The following is a 24,242-nucleotide window of genomic DNA, read 5'->3' on the forward strand; positions in this document are numbered from 1 at the left end:
AACAACATGTCTGTCCTCATTATAGTGCTAGTAAGAAAGTGAAAAGTCATTTTCAGAAGGAAAGGCATATTTCAGTATCAACAGAGAACAAGCTTTTCAAGAAAGTTAAGCTTACAGCTTATATATAAAATATATAAGCACCTTTAAAGATTTCTGTCCACAGACAGCTAACCCATGCTTACAAGAGTCCTGTTAAAAATAACTGTAGATAACAAAAAGGAACTTAATGACTGTGTAGGTTTGCAGGGAGTGAAGTTCCATGAACTTGTACTTTATTCCCAATTCTGCCCTGATCTCATATAATCACTGACAAGCATGTTCCATATAGCTACAGAAGCACTATTTTTTTTTAAATGCCTCAGGTTCTAGTAGCACAGAGCACCTAGTCTGTAGACTTTAAAGACAAGTCTTACAGGAGGTTTTTTTCCTCAGTAGCACATTACAGATTACAATAACAAACTACACTTGGAAGTAGCAGGCAGTGTAAAGTTAAGACCCTGAAAACATACGATGACAACAAATGCTTAAAAGCCTAATCAATCAACTCATTCAGGTATTGTTCTGATCTACCTGAACGATGCTAGACCTAAGAACTGGGTATTTTTTTCCTGCAGTTTCTTGGCTTATTAAAAGAACAACAAAATAGAACCTTTAAAATAAAGAAAACTAACTTGAAAATAGCCAGAATGCTTGCTAATGATTTATGTGATGCTATATGCTCATTTTTCCAGTGTGATTTTGCATTTTCCAGTCTCTCACTCATGCACACAAACAGATTACTCACTTGTCCTCCACCTCTTTCTCCCATCGCACCTCGTTCTCCTTCCCTGCTTCCATACCCAGAAGCACTGCTGCGGCTGCCAGGCGGTGCACCTCTCACGTGTCCAGACACTTCTCTTCCTGATCGATCTGGCCTCTCGCCTCTGTAAAAATTGCTTTTATCAAAATTGGGGTTTCAGTGTGACAGAATGGGTACCAAATCATAGCACATGTAGACTTCAAAAACTCCTTTTTGTTTTTCAGATTCCTAACAATATACAGTTAGCTTCTTACAAACATTCTTTTCTATCTATATGGCTCTCTAAATAATTAAAGCTTACATGTTATTTGTTTACATCTGCATTCTTGCACAAAAGCCTCCTTGAGATATGTTGCTACACATGATTAAGGACAGACTGCTGGGAGTCAGCATCAAGTTTACAGATGAGGTTTAGCATATGTGACAACCTACACACGATTTTTTTCTACTGCTTTTGGAAAGCGACTTTGCCACTCTTAGGAGGGGATCTGTTCTCTCTTTACGCATCAGTTCTTGAGGAATTGCTACTATGCATAAATTCTACACGAATCAGTACCTTCGCTAGCTTGTTGGTTAGCCAGCAAACTTACCTGCCATCCCGTTTGTCTGTGCTTATGCCTCCCTCGCTCTTCCAATTTGTTTGCCTAGGTGGATTTGAACCAGTCTCTCTTGGATGTCGACCGTGTGGTATTTCAGGTCTGTCGTGAATTATGACTGTTCTTCTTTCATCTCTGTCTCCTCGCACTTCTCGTCTGTCTGTATCTCGAAGTTCACTTCTTGGTTGTGGTGGCTCATTTCTTCTGGACTCACTGAAGTTCTTAGGATATCTCTCAAAGCCTGGCTCTTCTCTTCGTGCTGTTGGGCGAGTCTTTTTTGCTTCACCTTGATTTACAAAACGTTCTCGCCTAAGTTGTTAAAGTAGGAAAAAGTCATTTGCTTCTGTCCCATTGTGGTGGTTTCACTTGGCTAGCAGCCAAACACAGCCGCTCTCTCAACCCTCGAGCCCCACGTTGGGCAGGACTAGGGGAGGAAGCGTAGTAATTAGCAAAACCCCACTTTTCCATTTCTCTGCACAGGTAAGCACATGCACGAGTATACAAGAATATTATTCATCTTTACATTACACATTTATTACTATACATGTGGTATATATCTCAAAGATCCTTCCCACCCCACATTATATTTATTTCTACAATTGTAATTTTGAACTAGAGTTCTTACAGACAGTTTATAATTTCTTTATGCATTTATCTGTTCACATTTTGGTCAGTACAAGTTAAGCAATTGTAGGGCCTCCTTTTTGCATAGTATCAAGCAGAGGGAATGCTAGATTTCTTGACTCAGCTAGAAAATACAATTCTAGTTCACTGCAGCATCAAAGTAGAAGCCCAGAAGCTACAACTGTGTGGTCTTAATGGTTATTGGAGATGTTCAATGGAAACATGAAGTTGGATCTGTAGCCAGCATTTACTGCACAGTTGCAAAGACCCTGAGGCATGTGGCTTGTGTGAGTAATGCTCTTAACTCTCATTGAATCATTTGCATTTAGCCTAACTTCTTAAGGAGATGTGTTGCCAAGCAGGACAGATCTAATCCACTGGAACCCACTTATGACTAGATGTGAAAGAGGAATAATTGCAAAAATTATTTTGAAATGTCACCCAAAAGAGACCACCAGGCAGCTAATTTAAAGTCCTCGGAGAAAAGCACACTAGATTCCATGATATAAACAGCCAGTTATGAAGATGCAAGAAAATTCAGGGCACTACTGCAATTCTACTGGGTCAGAACTGTATAAAGCTTTTAGCACTGTTTTAAATTTTGAATAGTTAAGAGGGGAATCCACAGACATGTTGGCAGGCAAATACTTGCCCTATTATCTGAACTTACCTATCAAAAGAAGATGATGGAACAGAAGAACCTTCTGGATATCGTCCCCTTTCTCTGTGATCAAAATCATTAAACCTGTTCTGCTGGCGACTGTAATCTGAACCATGACTAAAACGTGCATCTGTATCAAGGGCCATCTTCTTATTCTCATTCCAGTAAGGGTCATCTCTCCTTTAAGCAAAACAGATGCACCTCATCAGTTACATGTATCCAAATCAAGGCCTAATATGCAGAAAATTGTTAAAAGCCAGTTGTCTGTTTTAAAGATGCTCATTTGACCTTTGGAAAGCCACTAACAGTGGCAGACTCTTTAAATAGTGGTGAACAAAATCATTTCACAAACAAAAAAAAACAAACCCAAAGCACCTCTCTGTTTGAAGTGCAAATTAAAGAGACAAAATACCAATAAAATATGTAATAAAATCTAAGCAACAGTATACCATGTGAGATACTAAAGTGTATAATCAGTAGCCTTGAAAAATTAAGCTGCCTTTATTCCTCTGGTGAAGAAAAATTAGTGTTCTGCTACTGTATCTACTACAAAAACTGACAATTACCTTTCGTTGTACCACTGATATGTCAATTTTATGGCTAAGGTCTCAGTCCTATTCTTACAATCAAATAAAGATCAAAGCCAGTTCAATTCATGCGGCTCCAGCAGCAACTGACAGGTGTCATCAGCTGCAGTAAAAATTAAAAGTCATCACACTGATGCCCTGAACCATCCATTTACCAGAAATGTGAATTCTTAACAAAGTAGACGCCATTCAACCATTAAGGCAGAAGAGCAGCTTTTCTCAGCAAATGCACTTAATTGTTATGCTTTTTTTGTATAATAATAATTAATTCATGGGATGCTTCTCTTATTTCCAAACTCTCTTCCCACAGATAAGGTATGTTTCATGGTTGGTATAAACTGATGTCAAAACCAAACAAATACCAGAAATTCAGTTGCTCTCTGAAGACTTGTTTCAGGTACAAATGCATTTTAAAAGTCTGACACAAGGCTGGTAGCTGTTTATTTTTACTAAGCACTGTAAACCAGTGGTTTGAGAATTAGAGTACCTGTGATCTACATCACGTGGACGTTTCAAAGAATTCCTCTTTTCCTGCTCATAACGCAGTTGCTGCTGTTGTCGACGAAGTTCCTCCCTTTCACGAGCAATACGCTCTGCTTCTTTTCGACGTTCCTACCATGAAAGGGAAGGGTGAATAAACACAACAAACAAAATAGCTCTTCATTAGAGGTACCTATAGAACAGTTAGCAAGCATATGGAAATAGGTGAGGTTGGATGAGGCTTTGAGCCACCTGGCCTAGGGGAAAGTGTCCCTGCTTATGGCAGCAGGATTGGAACCAGATGATCTTTAAGGTCCCTTCCAACCCATATCATTCCACGATTCTATGAATACTTGATAGTTTTTTATTAAAGGCTATCTGATACAATGCATCCTTGGATAGCATCAAAGATCAAAGAACATAAGGAACACTTCTCTAAAAAAGCAGACTACAGATCAAGGGAAGCTATTTTCTGTTAGATAGAAATATCTCCAAGAAATTTCTTGTATTGCTACTGTATTTGTTGCCCAGAAACACATCTCATTAAGTTTGCAGTGACATTCTCTAGGAAAAATCTAGGAAAATTACAAAGGCTAATATGGGCAATATGATCTGCTGTAGTTCAGTTTTGGAGACAGACATGTATAGCCACTGCATAAACCAGTAGCAAGATTTTGCCATCAAATTACTCACAAGTCAAGCAAACAAGATAGAAAATTACTTGTTACTGTACACTGTGGATTATGTAATGTCTGGTTGGTTCTTTTATGGCTAGGGTGGAAGGGTGAACAGAAAAATTCACCACAAGTGCAAACTGGGTTATACTCCTAAACAATACTGTACTGCAGTCCAGAATGTAATATGCACACCTGTTCAATACGAACACGCTCTCTTTCCAAACGCTCCCGTTCCATCCTTTCCCTCTCTAGTTTTTGCCTTTCGATCTCTAATCGTTCCCTTTCTCTCTGCAAACATTCTTCTCGTTCATGCATTATCCGTATGCGTTCCCTCTCGCGACGCTCCCTCTCGGCAATTTCTCTTCGCCTAAAGGAAAAAAAAAAAGTAGCAGAAACTCATCTGAAAAATTTTCTTATCCACAACTAACACCACCTTAGGCAAGCATAGACATTAAAAAAAATCTATTTGAGAGTAAGCTCTTGACAAAAGTCCTGGAAGTCTCCTCCTTTTAGCTCTAAGTAGCCAAACCGGTTTTAGCATATTCTACAGAACCACTTAAGCAGATAATAGATACTAGGAAATGTTACATTAAGAATCATCATTCTTGATGTATTTTATGCTGGATTCATATTTCTATGTTGTTAATTTGCAGACAGTAGCAACAGTGTAGCAATGAATACACTATGGATCTTAAAAGTACTTGCTATTTTAGCTCTTGCCCTCTTCAAGCTAACAAAAAGATTACCTATTGTTTTATGTCCAGAAATAGGACAGAATAACTTGACAACTCTGACTTGCATGTGTTAGGTATACTTATCAACAGCTTCATTTTGCTTTCTTCTTCCCACGTCCTATATAGTACGGCTTACAAGAAGCAGGAAAGGCATTTAATCCTTTAAGTTTTATGCTTGCTGGGAATTCATTTGTTTACAGAAATCCAGCTAACAACACAAGTCATTTAACTATCCTTTGCAAACTTCTGGACATATGAAAAGACCAGAAGAGAACAGTGTACCCATTTGGTCCTTTTATTTAAATAGACAAGACTGTATTATGCTTGATGTGTCATTTAGATATACAACAGTTCTCTGTTTTAAAAAAAAACTAACAAAAAAGCCCCACACACTATTTTTGGTCACATCTCCTAGTCAACTTCATATAATTTCAACAAGAAAACTGGCATACAGTAGCACTTATGACACATTCCCCCCACCCCCCAATAACAAACACTAAGCTATGTGTGTACATATATGGCTATTAAAATATTAAACAAAAACTCTGGAGTCTGTTAATTCATATAAAGACACTGTTAGGTACAGTCCCAGACTTTAACATCTGAGTAAAAGGCTTGACAGAATGCATTCTAATTAGATTTCTAAATATAGTTTCTGATCAATTAATGTATAAAATAGCCTTTAGCAAAAAGTTGAATTACTACCTTCGGAGTTCAACAGCTCGTCGTATTCTTTCCAATCGAACCATGTGTTCTCGCAATCTCTGTTCCTTCATCTTTTCAAAAGGCAAGATATCCTTTCTACCCCTGTATTCCCTGAATTTCACTTTATCTTGAATAATACGCTCTTTGTTCCTCAATATCGGTGGCTATAGATAGAGATTACAATGGTTATTTCAGAAGTCTCATTCATTTAGGGAGATTTCTGGATGCTATGTTCAAGTATCATTAAATACTTAGCTATCCCAAAGCATATGAAGCTTCTATCTAAGCTTAACAGTTCGTGACAGTTTATTGACTCTTCAGTGTAAATATCAACTGTAAAGCAGTATCAAATCAGATAAGGATTGCATCAAATCTATAGATACTTACTTTATCAAACCTTCCCCTTCTAACTGTCCTAGTGTGGCCTTGGTCTCCCTTTGTTTGGTCTAAAACTACAACTTGACCTGGGCTTTTACCACCTAGTGAAGGGGAGAGAAAAAACAGAAAAGAAAAAAGGTTTAAAACACACACATCCCTATTTACCTATTACAGATTTTCCTTGGTGAAATTTCTAAATCTCTAAACTGAACTGTTACTGGTAGGAGAAGCATACCAGCACATGTCTGTAATTAATTAGTAATATAAAATATGGAAGCTTTAACACCAGCTCTAAAGTAATATATGTTACTGGAGTCTGAAAAAGAACAGGTGTTTAACTAAGAGTAAGAACATGCCCCTAAAACAAGTCAGACACACAGATTCAACAGGAGGAAACATGGCTACATTGCATACTTATTCTTTTCTTTTCTTCAGTTTTTTTAGTGGATTCTTGATTAGGGCCACTTGCTCCATTATCACTCTTCTCATCTTTACCTTCTGTTTTCTTGGCTTCTTTGCTTTCTTTTTTTTCAGATTTCTCAGATTTCTTTTCTTCTTTTTTCGCTGACGGAGTTCTTGTTAGGAAATAAACACACAAATGCGATGAGGAAAATTCAACTTAGAGGTTTTTCACAACTTCACAAGACAAGTGAAATTTCTTACTTGCTAGTTTTATCACTTGATGTAGTCTTCTTATCTCCCATGCTTCTACTTGAACCAGATTTCTCATCACCTTCCTTCTTCAATTCCTTTTTGGAGGGATCACCTTTCACCTATATTTTTTCCCAAAAGCAAATAGGTTAATACAGATTCTTGCATGAAAGGGTCTTTTTTGGGAGAGGTTTTCATCTTATTAAACCTACTTTCTCAACAGAAATTTGTTGTCCATGCAGCTCTGTTCGATGAAGGTGGGCAATGCATCTAGCCACTTCTGTACTAGAAGACATTGTTACTATGCCGTAACATTTTGCCCCTGGGCTTCGTGCATTTGTGACCACCTTTGCACCAAGCACCTACATAAACAGGTAAAATAAAGGTTTTGAGAGACAGGTTTCTAGTAACGAAGCAATGCTATTCCAATAATATTTTTACCCTAGGACATAAAACCCAAAACAAACAAAGCCCCCCCAACAACAACAAAAAACCTGCCCCACTAGAAAGACTGACACTCCAAGTTTTCAAAAGCATGTAATTCCACAGGTAATTGCAGCTTTGAGAACTTTATCTCAACTTTCACATCAAGGCATATTAATGCTTACGTCCTGTTTTGACCAGTCACAACCTCATGCATATTATCTAAATGTTTCTGTTGACAGTTACCGTCAAAATTCATTCACAGAAACACCACTAATCTGAATTCGATGGTTCGTCTCTGACAGACAAAGCCCCACAAAAAAGTCAGCAGCTGACAATTCACAGCAGGAAGGTATAAGCAGTATTATGTAGTAACTTAGTGAGGGAGCCAGTTCTTCAAAGGCATCTAGCAAATGTGTCAATTAAGCAATTTTAGCAACCAGCTCTTTGACACCTGCTTCTTGAGAAAGCATTAAGCTTTGTGTTCCTGCTCCTTGCTAGAATTTCTGTAACTACTGGAGCCAGTCTTCTTGATGTAGTCATACTCTAATGCAACAATTTTATCTTTCTAGCAGCCTGTAATGGTACAGTCATTTAGAAATGAAGTCTTTCCCAATTAATTTAAAACTGGGAAGCTAAAAAAACACAGGTACCAAGTTTCTTTACAGCAAAAACAGCCAAAGGATTGGAAGTTTTAACAAAATATGCTCTCAGGTTTCAACATTTGTGAAGGCGTTAAATAAAATCACCTACTAAATTCATTAGATAAATCAGATATCCGATAATCAGTACACATACATGATATTCACAGTGCTAAGGTTCTAACTAGTTTCCAAGACGCAGTAACGTCATAACTGCACAGGCTTATACAAACGCTATGAATTCACAGCTATCAGCAGCTCCTTTGAGAAAATGAGAACTGCAACAAAAACTGTTTTCAGAAGACTGCTCAGCGTATATAGATTGTATATTTTTCTGTGGAATTTGTATGTTAAATTAAACCAAAATCCAGGAAAACAGACTTAGTTTTATCAGCCTGTAAAAAAATTCATTAAGTCATTAAAAGAGACCCTAAAGAAAAGACATTTACTGTCACATTTTTTTAATCTTTTTTTCCCATAAGACACAGAACACATTTTTAAAACAGCGTCCCAAAGCAGCAGGTTCTATGAAGACTGTTTATATTACAATTTTACTGGTTAGCAAATTATCTTACACTCGTGGCTAAATACAGTTGCTATAGAAGAATATAGCCATCACTGTTTAATTAAAAAAATAAAGTGCCAGTCTGTACCAGTCATATTTGTGACATTTCTTTTGCATCTATCTTACCTCAACAGGAAGAAAAATTTTCTTAAAAAATTAACATATGGTTCCTCCTGTAAGCACACACTCTAGATGCTGAAAGTATGGAGTTCTTTCAGATTACACTGGTTAAACGTTTCATCTCAGACTTTTATTTAAATCAAGTATTACTCATTTTCTGTAACTGAGCAGAGGAGGAGGAAGAGACATACACAACACACATGGTACCACACCCCATGAAATACCTTTCCATATTTGCCAAAGAGATTTTTCAAGTCAGCAGCTTTTGTGTTGGAAGACAGTCCGCTAACCCACAGGTTTCTAGTTGAACTTCCACTGCTACCACTAACACTGCTTGCACTTCCTGAAACAAGGTTTACAAAACAGCCAAAAAATTAAGGAGACAAAGGTACAATGAATATTGAACTAAACTGTTGCTGAAAGGAGAAACGTAGCCTGTTACCTTTAAGTAACTGTTTATCCGGTTACCTTTCTTGAAAAGACTTCTATATAAAAAAAATATATGCCATAAGATTTCATTCATTTACCCATGTATTGAGACCAACAGCTTGGCTAACTCATACCCAAACGACAGAGCTAGAAAAACCATACATTTCTTTGTTAAAGGCATGCTTCACCCCTCGTTTGGGTATGTACATTTAGCTTCCACTTCTGGTTCTTATCAATAGCTTCCATTCAATAAAATTTTTTTTAGCACCCAACATTTGTTCTTCAGCAGTACGTCTTTAAACTACTCACAGTACCAAGGAGATGGCAGAAAGGCAAATAGAAGAGACTTATTTAACCCTAGCCTCCAGAATAATGTGGTCAATTTCCACAACTTCTTGAAGTATCTGCCCTTCATCCAGAGCAGCTTTTTAAAAGTACTGCTGGATGTAGAACTGGATGCAACCCACCAAAATGATTTCTTCAGTATTTTCTGTAGTATGCAGGAAAAGCCGAAAAAACATTATGTGCCTTAAAGACCAACACCATGTATAGCCATTTTTTCAACAATACAGAATTAGAACAAGAGATTCATGTAATCTCATTCCCAACATCTTTCAGTCTTATATTATTTAGTTCAGCTTGTTGTTGTTTGCTGCTAAATGCTTTTTTGAGTACATGAAAATGGAGCCAGTCATACAGGCAAGACCAGAACTGGATCTCCAGCTAAACAGTTGGAAAATCTGGTGGTATGCAGAGTTTTAAAAGTTAACTTAACCACCTTGATGAAAAGGGTAGTTTTCCTTCTTCAATGCATCAAGATGAACTAAGAGCAAAAGGCAACAAAACTCAGTTATTGTCAAACTAGGATTATTTTGATAATCCTAGATATCTTGATAAACCATTATATACTTAAAATATCATTAAACAGCCACTATACTGGCTTTGGCTAAGTAACTATCGTAAGCATGTCTTAAAATATGATTACAGTTATCATATATGCTACATGAAAGCAGATTTTCTGTATCTTCCTTTAATTTCATTGTAAGCATATAACTATCATGAACAGACATGCATATACAGAAGACTGAATTACATGTGTCACAAAAATTTCTCCTCAGAATTCATTTATCAGGTATAGTTCCATTCACCCATTAGTGATATGGAAGAGATTCTGTCACAAAGGTTTCTGGCTGAGAGCTAGTAGACGAAATAAGGAGACACATGAACAAATGCATTTGTTCAACTATGAAGCATCAGTGTAACTGGTAATGTGCTCTTGAACTCTGCTCTGTGAATTTGTAATCATATTACAGGGTTTTATGGTAACAGTCAGAAAGTCCAAAGTAGACAAATAGGTCCAACTTTAACGCACTACACAGCCACAAGTGCAACCTTGCTAGCTGGCATCTCAGCTGTTACACTTGGCTGAGAGTTCACTTTATTAAAAATGAGTTAGAATCAGGACAAAAGGTTTCATTGGTGTTATGTTCAAGTACTTCCAATTTTTTGCTTGTTCTGCGTATAACATCAACCCAAACCGTTGCATGTTACAGAAGGCATATCTGAAAATGACACCTTCTCATGAAATCAGAGAGTTGGGAAACATTAAGTGAAATTTGCTCCCAGAAGTGTTTTGAAATCGGAGAATATATTTTCACTGAGTCTTTACAGTAAGTATTTTTGATATTACAAGAAATCTGGCATAAAGAAAAAAAAAATATAGATGCACATGTATAGCTAATGACTACTGCACCTCTAGGATCATTTACTACAGATGGATGAGTTCAATTATAGAAACCAATTTAGTACATGGCAAGCAACTTCTCAAATGGGAAAGCATTTAGTTCAAGGCAATACTACCCTAATTTGTAATAGTTACCTTTATCATCCTTTGATGTTGTCTTGCTTTCTTTAGATTCCTTAGTAGAGCTAGAGAAGCAAATTAAAAATCAGAAGAAAATTGAAAATACAGAATTTGGTAAGTGTTGCATTTTATACTACTAATACTAATAGACAAGTTAACATTTCAAAAAATAAAAGGGCTAGACTGTATATTTGAACAAATGATTCCCTTATGGATTCTTGCACTGATTTTCCCCAAGATGCCTGAAGATCTAGATTTTCTGACAACTCTATTCAGTGGATATATGGCAATCTTCTCCAGATTTCAGGACGGGGACTTGACTTCATTTTGTGTTCTTAGAACTGATAGCTGTTCATTACCATCATCACAAGGACATTTAAAAAAATCGTCAATTTGAAAAAAATAAATAAATGCTGACAATTCGACAATGCAATCAGTAGGACATAGTGTCTATACGAAGATCTTGAATTTTAGAAAGTAACTTATGGCGGTCAAAAAAAATATATAGGCAGGAGCATAGGATACTAATTATAAGATTCTTGCTGCTACCCCCTTAATGTAGAGTGATCTTATTGAATGCTGGTACTCAGTATCGTAAAGAACTGACATAGAAAAACAAACCTCTTTGCTTGACCAGAGGCCCCAGTAGACGAGGGACCTTTCTTCAAAGTATCCTTTTCTTTGTCTCCAGATTCTGCTTTCTTTGAACTTTCTCTGGCTTCCTTCTTGACAGGATCACCCTTCACGCAGTCTTCCTTCTTACCATCTTTATGGTTCTCAGTCATCTCATAGTCCTTGCTTTCCTTCTCCAGGCTCTGTGAAATGGTATCCTGCCCATCCTTTGGCTTACTTGCTTCAGAATCTGTAATTTTCACATTTTTACCTGTTTCTAGGAGGTCATCACCATCAAAATCCAGAGTGATGGCATCTTCAGCCTGGATTGTAACCGATATGTTATCATCCTCAGCTTCTTTCACAGAGGTGTTAGCTTCCATCTCTTCATGAGCCGTGTGATCAGCCTCAGCTAGGCTTTCTTCTGAAGGAAGAGGTTTAGATACTTCTTGTGTACCATCACCAGAACCTGCTTTATCTAAGAGGATTTAACAGGAATAAATATGGCAAAAGAAGAAGTTTAAACAATTTCATATGCATAAGCTAGAATAGGACCTAGAAAATACAAAGCCAGTTATTAGCACTGATGGAAGGTTAGAAAAAAACACAAGGTGTATTAACACAAATATAAATCCTTTACCCAGGATCACTTATTCTTCATGGCACAACACATTTTTCTAGAGACAAATACCAAAATATTAGGAGGGAGAACATGGTTCCATCCTGGAGGTACCCGTTCTTCATAAGAAGTATCCATTTTCCAGTTTAGGATTTAGTGTTCCAGAAGAAAATAGTTGCTTTGGACGCTCACAGTTTGATTTAATCTCTCTTTGAATCTTCCTGGTTCTAGGACTTCTAACCTTCCCAAATCCGAAAGAATTACAGTCTTGGAGCATTTCAGTCAGTCTTCCACGCTGGTGTTCTCTTTTGCTTTTCCTTCCTAAGCAGTTGTTTGGCAGTCAAGTTAGCTGTACAAGGCTGCTGCAGAAAGTGGAAGAGAGACCTTTAATCCAGAGTTCGTAGACAAACGGTTCTCTGTCTTCATCCACTGGACAGATTTTCCATCTCAGTCCCACACAGGCATCTCCAACCATATTCTTGGATTTGTGCAGATGAGATTCTTCAGCCATAGGGTCCCTCGTAAACATGGAGTCTGTAGTTTTATACTGTAACTTCAGTAATGTGTTTATTCCATCTTGTGTAAAGTGACGGTATTCCGTGTCCCATCTAGTCCACAATATGTAGAATCCTTAAGACTTCTGTCCAGGAAGTCTGTTTGCCCAAATCCATTACATTCCTTCTATAGTTTCACTAATAAGCACAGCTTTAAAAAAAAAGGTAGCCACTCCACAGGTTTCCAAACACTTGTTTTATCACCCTATATACAACTGGTATTTCTAAGCCAAGCATATGATGGTCCATACATTTGTTGGGTGCTCAAGTTCAGTGTAAGGGTATATCATTTCACTCAATTAAACATCAGTTACTGCAGTGCAAGTTTGAAGCTTCTGCATCAAGACTTACCGTATATTAAAGTCAGAGTCCTTGAATACTATGTTTTTTTTCATTAAGAATCATAGTATTACAGTTGTATTTTACATCCACCACAGTAACTGATAAGTACTGTAATCGACTCTTAAGAGTAAGATAACTCTTAGGAGTGAAATAAACCCACTGACTGCAATGATTCCAGGTGCTGAGCTTAATAAGGAGACAACTGATTCTTAGTACTGGAGATAAGCCTAATGTTAGTAGAGAGATTGAATATTACAAGATAAAGTTGCCTGCTCTACAAGACTAAAGACCTCTCAACTCTATTAAACTTTAAACATACCTTTCTCATGTTCTTCATCTTCACCATCCTGCAAGAAAAGGAAGTCAAGACTAAATGTCTCCTACTTTAAAACTTCAAGCAGAACAGTTCATATTTTCCACAGAATTTCTATCGCATGAAGGCAAATTAAAAAACTGAAGACTGTTTCTAAAGAAAAGATGATCTAGAAACCAAGCCTGTGCACCTCCCTTGTCAAATCACTGAAAATTTGTAAGAAACTTCACTGGCATCCACCTGCAACACTTGCAGTTTGCAATTGGTTGGAACACACAGTTATTTTCTTTCCCCCCTTAACTGAACAGGACATTTCTAAATTGTCCCAGGTTTTGCTAAAGCCTTCAGAATGGATATCACACTGCTGATTACTACTTTCAATGAAATGCAAGCAATCCGTCATTAGCTTTAAAAGCTTCGGACAGAAGTCAGAAACTAGGCAGACTTCCTCCAGCATGGACTTTAAAATGAAACTGTGATTTTAATAGGTATTTACTTATTTCTCATTAACCTCATTGAGCAAGACATGTCCCACGAGATGTCCCTTCTCAGACATCAAATCTGTGTAACTCAGAATGAATTTCTGAACTTAAAGATGTTATAGATGTTAGTATTAACAAAAAAACACCCAACCAACCAACCCCAAACAACTGCCACCTCCCCCTGCCCCAAACATTCTCCAAAGGCAAATTTCTACATTAAAACAGGAGTTCTAAACTCCTGTGTAGGCTGTATATACTACATTAGCATTTGGCATAGCCCTTTGAAGCGTTTTCAAGAGAATTTGAAAAAATATTCCTTGTTAAGTCTATGCACTGAATAGTCCCAAATTGTAGACATGAATCTGCATTTAAATAGGGCATCTTATTTGGAAATCACAATTATTTGCATTAAAAAAAAAAAAAAAAAAGAAAAAGAATGAAAGTTTCCCATACTGTTTACCTTTACTGTATTACACCATCTGACTCTAAGATGCATGCTGGAACAAAAAGCCAGTCTAAAATGATCTTTTCCAAGTAAACAGACATGAAAATCAGCTTAACAGAACTGATTTGAAACTTACAGGAGCAGTTGGAAAAGCATAATCTTCGATGTCTTGACCTTCATTTTCCTACGAGAACATAAAAGGGACTTGCTCAGCAAACTATTTGTAAGACACTTAAACATTCAGAGAGTCAAGAGATTCAGCTAACTCAGAATATATTTCAGTTAAGGGGATACACAATCAGTAAGGTCAACATCAACAAGTAGTTCTTGTGACTTGCATCTTTCAGTTCAGTGTTCAGATTATGTATGTCATTACTAGTACCAGGGAAACTCGGGGAGAACAGGAAAAAAAAAAGTACCAAATAATGTTTCAGAGATAAGCAAGAAAGACAAACTGAAAAACTAGTTCTTACTGCCTAGTAATACACACTAAGAAAAATGTACATTTTTGCTGATAAAAATGCATGTAAAATCCAACAAAGTACCTGACTTTCAGAATCCTTTTCTGCATCTTCTGTTGTCTCTGCTGGCTCCAGGTTGTGGTATCTTTTCTTTTCTACAGATGGTAGTTCTTTAGAATTCAAGTTCTCATCTTCAACAGTTTTAAAGTCCTTTAATTCATCATTTCCATCTTGATCACTTGCATCTTGAGTCTCCAATTCACTTTCCTTTTGGTGTGAAAAACAAATATTTGGCTTAACTAGGGGTATTCTGGAAAATTCACTGCTAGAACCACTGTTTCTACAAACTCTATCACATTCTTAATAGGAATTAATAGCATGTTTAAAAATCCCCCAGATTTTCAGACACTTAGGCATCACAGCTACGAACACAGTAAAAACAACGCTCCAAACTTCCAGATAAACCAACTCAAAGAAAATAGAAGCTTTTTTGGTAAATAAAGCCAAACATTGAAAATAGATAAAAACTGTGGAAAAAAAAAATGTACATACTTTTATTACCTTGACACAGGAATCATCTTCAACTGAAGCATCACCAGTTAATTCATCAGCTTCCTGCTTTTTACCTGAAATGACAGGACATGCTAATGACTAGAGCTGCTACATAGAGCAGACATTGTTTCAATACTGATTACATGTTGGGCCTTGGTTTATTATTCTCTATATGCTCTAGTTTATCTGAACTGTTCACTACAATATACCCCTCCCAAAATTGAGTGTTTTTAAGGCGAGGAGGAAAAACGCCAGCTGACTGAGCATGAACAATCAATGCTGTTGCATAAACAAGCAGTTACATCCAAGTTAGTGATTTTAATACCAATCCTTCTACTCTGAGTGATAATGGAATTCAGAATAACACTAAAGTGTACATTTCTACAATTACTGGAGGTAACTAGACCTTATGACTTAAGGCTTCGGAAAGGCCTTACTTTATAGGATTAGCATCAGTGAGAAATTTAGAATTTAGTTTAGAAGGGACCTCTAAAGATCATCTAGTCCACCCAGCCTCCTGCTCTAAAGGAGAGCTAAGTTCCAAGTATGATTGGATTGCTCAGGTTTTCATCTATATATGTTTTTGAGTATCCACAAGTTTGGCAATTGCACAGCCTCTCCGAGCCACCTTTTTCAGACCTTTTGATCACTAGAGGGAACAATCGGCAGAAGAATTGAGTCAGGTAAAGCACTTAGGTTTTCTACATATACTTTACTAAGGGCATATTCCATTAAAGAACTCTGTTCTTCCAGCACAGGCACACTACCCTCTAATAAAAATGGTTCTGTGGAGATGATGGCTAGACAGAGTTCACTTTGCAACCCATTGCATTTCCTTAATCTTCTGCAAAAACAAGACCAAAGAACACGAGATAAAAATGTCTCCACACAAACACATCCTTTGTAGAGCACTCTCTCTCTGATTCATTCTATCAAAGATTAGCCTGTGTAGCTCAAGGTATAAAAGCAGCTCTGTTAGGAAGCAGCTTTACTATCTTCTACTGAAACTCAGTGTCAATTTAATACGCAAATGAGTTGGCAGTCCTGATCAGCACTTAATGCTTTATTTTTTGACATCACATCTTCCCTTATCCCTTCAGCTTTTAATGGATGGCTAAATCAATCCTATAGATATTCAAAAAGAACAGAAAAGAAAATCATAAGCTGAAGTTTGACACAGTATGGACATTTCTGCTATGTGGAATAGTCAATTTTTGTCAGCAATTAATTTCCATGGTCTTTCATACACAGTTCGTAAATTGCATTTCAAAGCTGGAAACTACTCAACTACAGGGCAAGAAGAGAGATACTGTATTAATTTTACTTAAATTCCAATTGGTTTTACTCGTTTCAATGAAAGGTGGCACTCTGACAGTACTCCTATACACAGCATTTTGTTGTTTTGAGTTCAGACATACAGTTGTCTCCAGGAAAAGATGCATGGCAAAAGTCATTTCTATGACTGCAAAACATGAGATCTAAACATTCATATCTAAATGCATAAGGAGATCTTGCCACTGATTTTACTTGATTTAAAACAAACAAAACACTCCTGTTTCATATCTGTAATGCAAGAGATTTGTGAGATTTTGATGCAAAAAGCCAGAAGCACAGCTAAGGTTAGGAAAGCTAGCTTTCCTTGGAAAGAGGAGTGCACTTAACACTGGAAAGGACAGTTTTTGATACACATCATAACTGATGCCTGAAAGCAAGACTAATCCAAATTTTATATTACTATTTTAGCACTTTCTGATAGACTCTACAGCCATAGATATCTTCAATATAAGTAAAAAACAGTGAGACAGTAAGGATTTCTACACACATTCAACTCTCTTCTGTTTTACTCCTCTCACATTTCAGTTCTTTAGTTTGTTAAACCTGAAAGTCCAAGTTTTTCCTGCATCCCATATCCAGCTAAGCATACACAGACAGGTAAACATGCACAGCAGATGCTAAACATATTTAGCAACTACCTAGCATGTACTGTCATGAAAGCTATTTAAATTCACTCACTTTGCCCGAGGAAATGTGGCAGGTGAACTAGAACCCAGACTTTATAGGGAATAGGGGAAAAAAAAATGGACAAAGCTACCTCAAGTTAGTCCCATCATTCTGCAATGGCAGCTAGAAAACTATATTTTATTGACATGCCCTCATCAAGAGGAAGCTACACCTTCCAGTAATGAAGCCAGACAGGAATACATGTTTTCACTAGCCTTTCTTTAGTCTGTCTTTCATTGCATTAAGTCCCACTTACTCTGAGTACCAGAGGTATTCCAAGACATAAGGAGACCTGAAAAATTACCTTCACTTTTTCGGCTTCAAGCCAGAAAGTGGTAGAAAGTTTGCTTTCCCTCTCAGTTCTGTTTTTCAGGTTACTTTGGTCTGGTTAGAGTCACATTGCTCAAAAGTGGCACTTCAAGGTTCTGATACAGATGGTTTTCAGATGTTGGTACAGTAACTTGCCAAAAAGCCAGCACCCACAAAAATTCAACACTTTTCCACACGATACTCATCCATAATGGGCTACTGAAAGGCACACTTAGCTCATATGTTCACATAACTAAAGTCAGATTGCAACGAACAGCTTTCAGAAACTGTTTCTGTGAACTTATTCAAGACTCTCATCACTTTGAGGAGAATAACTGAGATTAAAAGGTAAGTTAACAATTACAGTCAGAACAGTTGGATCTCTGCGCAGACAACAGCCATAGCAGGTCTCAAATCATACAAGTTGTCAACACATGATAAAATTACGTACAGGTTTATCCATGCAGTGGCTACCAAAAATGACAATGGCGTAAGCAGCACTCGCCACAAATCTGGGTGCCTAACAACACAAATACTAATTTACTTTGGAATGACGGCACTCCTTTATAAGCCATGCTCAATCCCTTTTCTTGCCAGGGCAATTGCTACACACCATAAAATGGCAACTGACTATTTACAGAGAATGAATATTCTCCTTAGAAGTATGTAAAAGATTTAGAGCATCTTTAAAATGTTAGTTTAACATTATGCAGGTTTAGCTTTCATCTCATTTACAAGCCTTATGGTAGCATAAGCTTGTTCTACCTACTCACGGTCCTCTACACAGCAAATTCAGGCTACCCAAGTGTATACAGAATTATAGAAAATTAGAATTTTCTAATTTAAAATTAGAAAATTAGAATAAAATATAGAATTTTAGACAAGTCTTAAACAAACCAGACATCTGCATCTCATGCCAAAGTAGAGTGATGCTCTCATCATAAAATTTTGTAAGAATTAGTGTTTGCATTTCTTCTAGCATTCCTGATGAAACCCCCAACAGGGTTCTGTTGTACCTGATGCTAAAGATTCATTAAAAACATGGGACAGGAGTCAAAAAGGAGAAATGTGAAAGAATCTTTACAATGGAATAAACTCACTATAGCACTCTTTAGTTAGGAAATCTGCTGCAATTTGAATAGTACCATTTGCCACAATATTAACAAAAGCAAATAATCCTTTTACATTTCTGTATTCCTAAATGGTATCATACCGTAACAAGAATATTTAAGTCTCCTACAGTGTCTGCAGGATACTGCTCTTAGTCATTTATGTTTTTTATAAAGGTTGTACTTTCCAAAGTCAGATACTCTCCAGAGAATCACCGACTTGCTCGTAAGATTTGACAGCATTTGTAATCATATGATTAAGCATTCATAACATTTTCTAGAGCAGTTCATTAGAGATATCACTCACCCTCACCTTAATTAAATTACTTGGGAAGTATCTGGCAATATTACATCTTCCTATTTGAGGGCACACAGAAGCCTTACCTACAGCTTGTTGTACACCATTTATATCTTGCTTCAATAAGCTATGATATATCACAACTTAAATGATGCAAACAACTTTCCAATATTGGAACCACCTATGCAAAGTGTTTCCAAGGTTCAGTCTACATGTTATTTTTCAACTGATGATTACAATTTACAATATCTTAAATTTATATCATCAATAGTGAGTTCAGGTATTTAGCTTAATAATTCCCTCCCTTCGGAGAAAGATTCTTTTCTATACATTATCTACACATTAAGATGCAAGAACTCTAATTTAAAAGAAATGTCCTCTTTACAAATAACTTAAATAAATCTTTCCTCAAAAGAGGAGAATGTATTCATTTCCTTATAATGTACTCTAACTTGAGCAATACATGTGAGAAAGTTGGTTTAATCTTGACAGAAATACTTGAAATTTATTAGGGATATATAGAGTGATTGAACACCGCTCATCAGATACCTAGAAATAATAATAAATTAACAAACCTACTTTGTGAGTCTATTAAGATAGATGCGTCTTGTAACATTAAAACCCCTAATGAGCTGTGCAACAGCACAGTGTAAAAGGGCACACCCCCCCCAAGAACATTTGAAGAAGTCACTTTTCAATATTTACTATTTTATTCAGCAACTGCAGAGCAGACCAACAGAACCAGCCATTGAGAAGAAGCAACAAAGAAACTACCTGCTTGCCTTAAAAAATAAAAGAATTTTTAAAAGCAGGTCAAAGCAGCTCAGGAAGAAGATTCATTTAGAAAATTTATTCTGAAAAATATTTATTTAGAAAAGAAAAACCAACCCTTAGGTTATTTAAATTAAAATCAAGGCATTTGTACTAGCACCCCACAGACTATGTCATGTATGTAACGGCCACAAAACACCAATTTTCAGTGCAGTTGAGAATCCCTGTCTTTCTCCAGCAACGATTCACTGGGCAGGAGCACTCTGATCCACCTCTAGGCAAGCTCACTGTGCAGCACAGTGTTTCAGAAATCAAATCACAGAACTACAGTAATGGATGTTAAGGACTCAAACAGAAGAAGAAATAATGAACTGACACTTTGTTAAAGTAGTTGTTTTAATACTCAAAGGACAGATGACATTATGACAGATTATTTCCGCCACTCCACTCTCCTTTTGAAGGCCAACTGTGTATAATTTAGAGGTTGTTTTGGCGGGGTTTGGGGGATTTTTTTTAAGTAACTAAACAAAGAAGTCAAAATTATTTGGGCAATAGTATCAGCCAGCCACTGTCAGTTGTCAGCATTTGATCTAAGAAACAGTATTGTCAAGTTGGAAATTCAGTTGGAACCTAGGAGTACTTAAGACACAAGGTAATAGGTGTCTAACTGGCCTCAGAAACATGAAGAACAGGAAACAAACATCTTTGCTCACATTAATACTCTGAGATTAAAATTGCGTAGCCTAAAATCTGTTCCTCATCCACATTAATTCCAAAACTTGGCAGAAAAGTAACTTTCAATCACCAGTTTATGATGTATCAATATGCCACAATATTTTTGATTGCAGATACTTCAAAGGAATGTTCAAATCAGAAACATTTGAAAAATATTTCATATTAGCATTAAAGTAACTTCCCCTAGGTACCAGAATAAGCATCAGAATGTTCGGGCTTGAAAAGAACACCTTTTTTTGAAAACTGTCATCTTTGTACAAAAAGAAAAATTTGTCCATAGCTACTCAATTTCAGGGTGCAGAGGCACAGCTGAGGCAATTAAAGATGAAAACACTTGGTATTTGTTCCATCTTTAAGTTTTCAAATTTTAATTGGCAAAACCAACTGGTCTCACCTGTATAGCTCTTCTGATTAACTGTTCTGCAGTTCTTCTTTACCCCCAGTATTTAATTAAATTAGCTTCTGGAAAAAGCGTTAGATTTTTACTAACTTTGCATACAGGATTGATCAAGGATTCTTGTTGGATTACAGAATCCTTCTGCAAGCATTCTTTAAGACATGATGCAAAGTCCTATGATTATGTACCTTCCCAGTGAATATGCACATGACTCCCTCTGTGTTAGCTCAATTTTGGGCAAGTCAGTGAACACCCTATTTTGAATATTACTCCTTTTTCATACAATATCTTATGCTGCAGAACTTGGTATGGGACACTGCTAAGGTGCTGTTTATTTTAAGAGAGAAAGAAGGTCTGCATTCAAACTAGTTTAGTCAAGGCCTCACTCTTCTATTCAGTGTTGCACAGACGTTCGTTCCCTGGCTCCTAGCAAAGTTGGCTTTGAGTCATCATTGTCAAACGCTTTTCACAGTCCACTAAAAATCTGCAGTATATACTCGTTTGATAAATCAATTTATCAGGCCACTACAAAATCCTATGCTACAAAAGTAAGTCCCACCCCTAACCGCATTCCTATTCTTCTCTATTTTTGTCAACATACACAAAAAAAAAAAAAAAGCAATGAGAGGGAAAACAAATGTATCACTCACACACACACACACACACACTATCCTCTCTCTAATTCAGCCTGCATCGATATACCAGATCAAGTTTTTCTAATAGACAGTGCTACGGAATTAGACATCTCACTTTTTCCACAGACCTTAAGAGTTCCAGTAAAACTGGCTACTAAAGACATTCATTTTTAAAACCAACAGCCATCTGACATAGTTTGTGATTTTTCATAAGGGAAACTTCCTTCCTCCCTCCCATTTGTCTGTCTCTGGCTGCTGTAAGGAGCTTTATCCATTACTCCCATTCCCTGGCCTTTTCTGAGGCCATACTTTCTTTGTAACTCCAACAAATACCTATCTTTGAAAGTTTCCCAGTAACATATTAGGGAATGGATTTTTAAAGTGCTAGATTTACAAGTTTGGAGGGATCTTTTCTGGTTACTAGTAACACATTTCAGCAGAAAGCACCAGAGAGGAAGATAACATCAGAATCAGCAGCTAACACATGCACAGGTAATAGTTAAAAAGAAATAATATATTCTTTCTTACAGTTAGAAGTAAACCAGTAATATCAAAAAAGATCTTCCCTACATGAATTAGTGAGCTTTTCTTGTTCCACACTTGAAGATTAACAGTGTGAACTTCTCATATTTTTGGCACAAAATTTGCTCATAAAACCTGTACTCCAAAAAGTAATGAGGAAAAACTCTTAAGCCTGCAAAGTGAGCAGGTAAGAACTTCATGGAAGTTGTATTTTGCTTCGAGGTATACCAAGAACATACATGTCATACGATTCAATTCCACAGAAGAGTGGCAGGGATCAGCTACTGAAGCCCTGCCTCAGGCAGCAGCATCACTAGTAGGCAAACTACCTTTGCAGAAGCAAAATAGTACAACTAAACAAGAAGCCAGGTGAATATTATGCAGATCACTATATTATTTTGGAGAACAGGTGGATGAAAAAGCAGCAGATAAGAGTTCATCACAGTAGAACAAGTAGCCATTTAGATCTGTACACAAAAAATTGGAAAAGCATTTCCTTATTTAGCTTCTGTGTAGTTTTCTTAAGCATCAGTTAGCTTTCCAGAGTAGGGAATAAAGTAATATCACAGAAGAAAATGAAACCACATTGTGAAACAGTTTATTTCCTTTCACTTTTCTAGTGTGTCAAAAGTACAGATAAGTTATTCAAACTTTCTAAGCAGATAGATTCTATTATTAAATTCCCCATTCACAGCACCAGACAAAAGCACGAATAAATCGCTTCCACCACAAAACACAGCCTAAGACAAGTGACAGTGGTTTAAGATTGATCATTTCCAAAACAGGTATCAATAGCACATGTATGAACAATCTTAGCATGTGTGTTCAATGAAGAATGCTATGCATAAAACAGACATTTCCTTTCCCAGTATTACTTGATTATGGATGCTCCCAGAACAACAGAAAACCCCCCCCAAAAAAAAAATAAACCCCAAGAACCCAAACTCAAAAAACAATCTTTAAATACTTATGCAAAAGAAAACAGAGCCAACACAATCACTGCCAAACAGATCAGTCTATGATCTAAGTAATTATCTAAAATCTCTTCATTAGACATTTCAGAGTGAGCCTTCAGAGCCCATTCAGGAAATTCATATTTAGAATTCCTGTTTTCAGTAAAGAGTATGCTAATAAACTCATACAACACAGTCCTCTTCAGGCAGTGATCCCCTACCGCATATTACTGTACACTGAATAAGCCTAAGTCCAGCATCTACTCGTGGCTAAACAACCTCTTAGTTGTCCTCTTGCTATTGCACAGATACTCTTGGACACTAGAGAGATATCCACCCCCAGCACCAGAGACACACAGCACTTCCTATACCCACTTTGCACCTCTAATACTCCATGTTCAGGATCTTCTCTGTTAACACACCATATTCCAAAAATCTCACAGATCATCTATGCAGCCTCAGCACACCCAGCACAAGCCTCCAGGATCTGCAGGCAGTACAGCCACTACCTTGTAACACGTCGTAACTCTCCCATTTTCCATATACATCCAGCATCTCTATACGTTGCCTATACACAGTGACTAAAAACAGATGAGTAAGGTAAGAGACATCTTACATGACAGAAGTCATAAACAGTCACAACTGTGTCAAAACTACAGGCCACAGTTCCATGTTCTTTCTTTAAAGTAATATATGCAACAAAAACTGCTTAAGAATGTAATGTATATCAACAGATCCCAACCTTTGCCTTTAGTTGGTTTCTTGGTGGGTGTGTCAGCTGAAACAGTTACTTCAATATTATCTGGATCGCCTCCCTCCTCTTCAATAGCCTAAATAAGACAAAAAAAAAATTTAATGGATTTCAGTGGAAAGCTAAATAATTTGACTTCAGCAGAAATCAGCAAGCCACACTATTATTTTTTTTTTCCATCGCAAAAGCATTCATAAAGCACTTTGGGTTAAACCTTTCCCCTAAAGCTGGAAGAGAGGGAGGGGAACACTAACAATAATGGCAAGAGTTTAAGCTTTTAAAATGTTATTTTCAAAGGAGAGCTTATCAAGGACCATCACATTTTTCTTTGGAAACATAACACTAGAAGGACGCTACAACATCCCTAATGACATTAAGGGCAGCACAAAAACAGGAGGAAGGGAAGCCCAGAAGCCCTACAGCAACTACCAGCCCTGCGGCTCGTCC

At 37.0% G+C, this 24,242-nt stretch overlaps 1 protein-coding gene across 1 annotated transcript in view; it reads right to left on the minus strand.

Moving 5' to 3' along the window:
• Nucleotides 1-23,874, minus strand: part of SLTM (SAFB like transcription modulator) — a gene marked incomplete at its 5' end in the record, with an annotated part of 25,001 nt that extends 1,127 nt beyond the window's left edge. The window contains 19 exons of the mRNA XM_029085919.1: nucleotides 1-27; nucleotides 785-935; nucleotides 1,390-1,704; nucleotides 2,690-2,860; nucleotides 3,755-3,879; nucleotides 4,617-4,791; nucleotides 5,864-6,027; nucleotides 6,251-6,342; nucleotides 6,656-6,816; nucleotides 6,905-7,014; nucleotides 7,105-7,254; nucleotides 8,866-8,984; nucleotides 10,950-10,999; nucleotides 11,556-12,024; nucleotides 13,381-13,408; nucleotides 14,438-14,485; nucleotides 14,847-15,029; nucleotides 15,324-15,388; nucleotides 23,787-23,874. The exon at nucleotides 1-27 is cut by the window's left edge and continues 119 nt beyond it. Coding sequence (XP_028941752.1) covers nucleotides 1-27; nucleotides 785-935; nucleotides 1,390-1,704; nucleotides 2,690-2,860; nucleotides 3,755-3,879; nucleotides 4,617-4,791; nucleotides 5,864-6,027; nucleotides 6,251-6,342; nucleotides 6,656-6,816; nucleotides 6,905-7,014; nucleotides 7,105-7,254; nucleotides 8,866-8,984; nucleotides 10,950-10,999; nucleotides 11,556-12,024; nucleotides 13,381-13,408; nucleotides 14,438-14,485; nucleotides 14,847-15,029; nucleotides 15,324-15,388; nucleotides 23,787-23,874 — 2,691 coding nt within the window. The remainder of the gene's footprint in view (nucleotides 28-784; nucleotides 936-1,389; nucleotides 1,705-2,689; nucleotides 2,861-3,754; nucleotides 3,880-4,616; nucleotides 4,792-5,863; nucleotides 6,028-6,250; nucleotides 6,343-6,655; nucleotides 6,817-6,904; nucleotides 7,015-7,104; nucleotides 7,255-8,865; nucleotides 8,985-10,949; nucleotides 11,000-11,555; nucleotides 12,025-13,380; nucleotides 13,409-14,437; nucleotides 14,486-14,846; nucleotides 15,030-15,323; nucleotides 15,389-23,786) is intronic.
• Nucleotides 23,875-24,242: the final 368 nt, after the last annotated feature.

The sequence above is a fragment of the Antrostomus carolinensis genome, unplaced genomic scaffold (assembly GCF_000700745.2).
Source record: "Antrostomus carolinensis isolate BGI_N321 unplaced genomic scaffold, ASM70074v2 scaffold29607, whole genome shotgun sequence".
Lineage (NCBI taxonomy): Eukaryota > Metazoa > Chordata > Aves > Caprimulgiformes > Caprimulgidae > Antrostomus > Antrostomus carolinensis.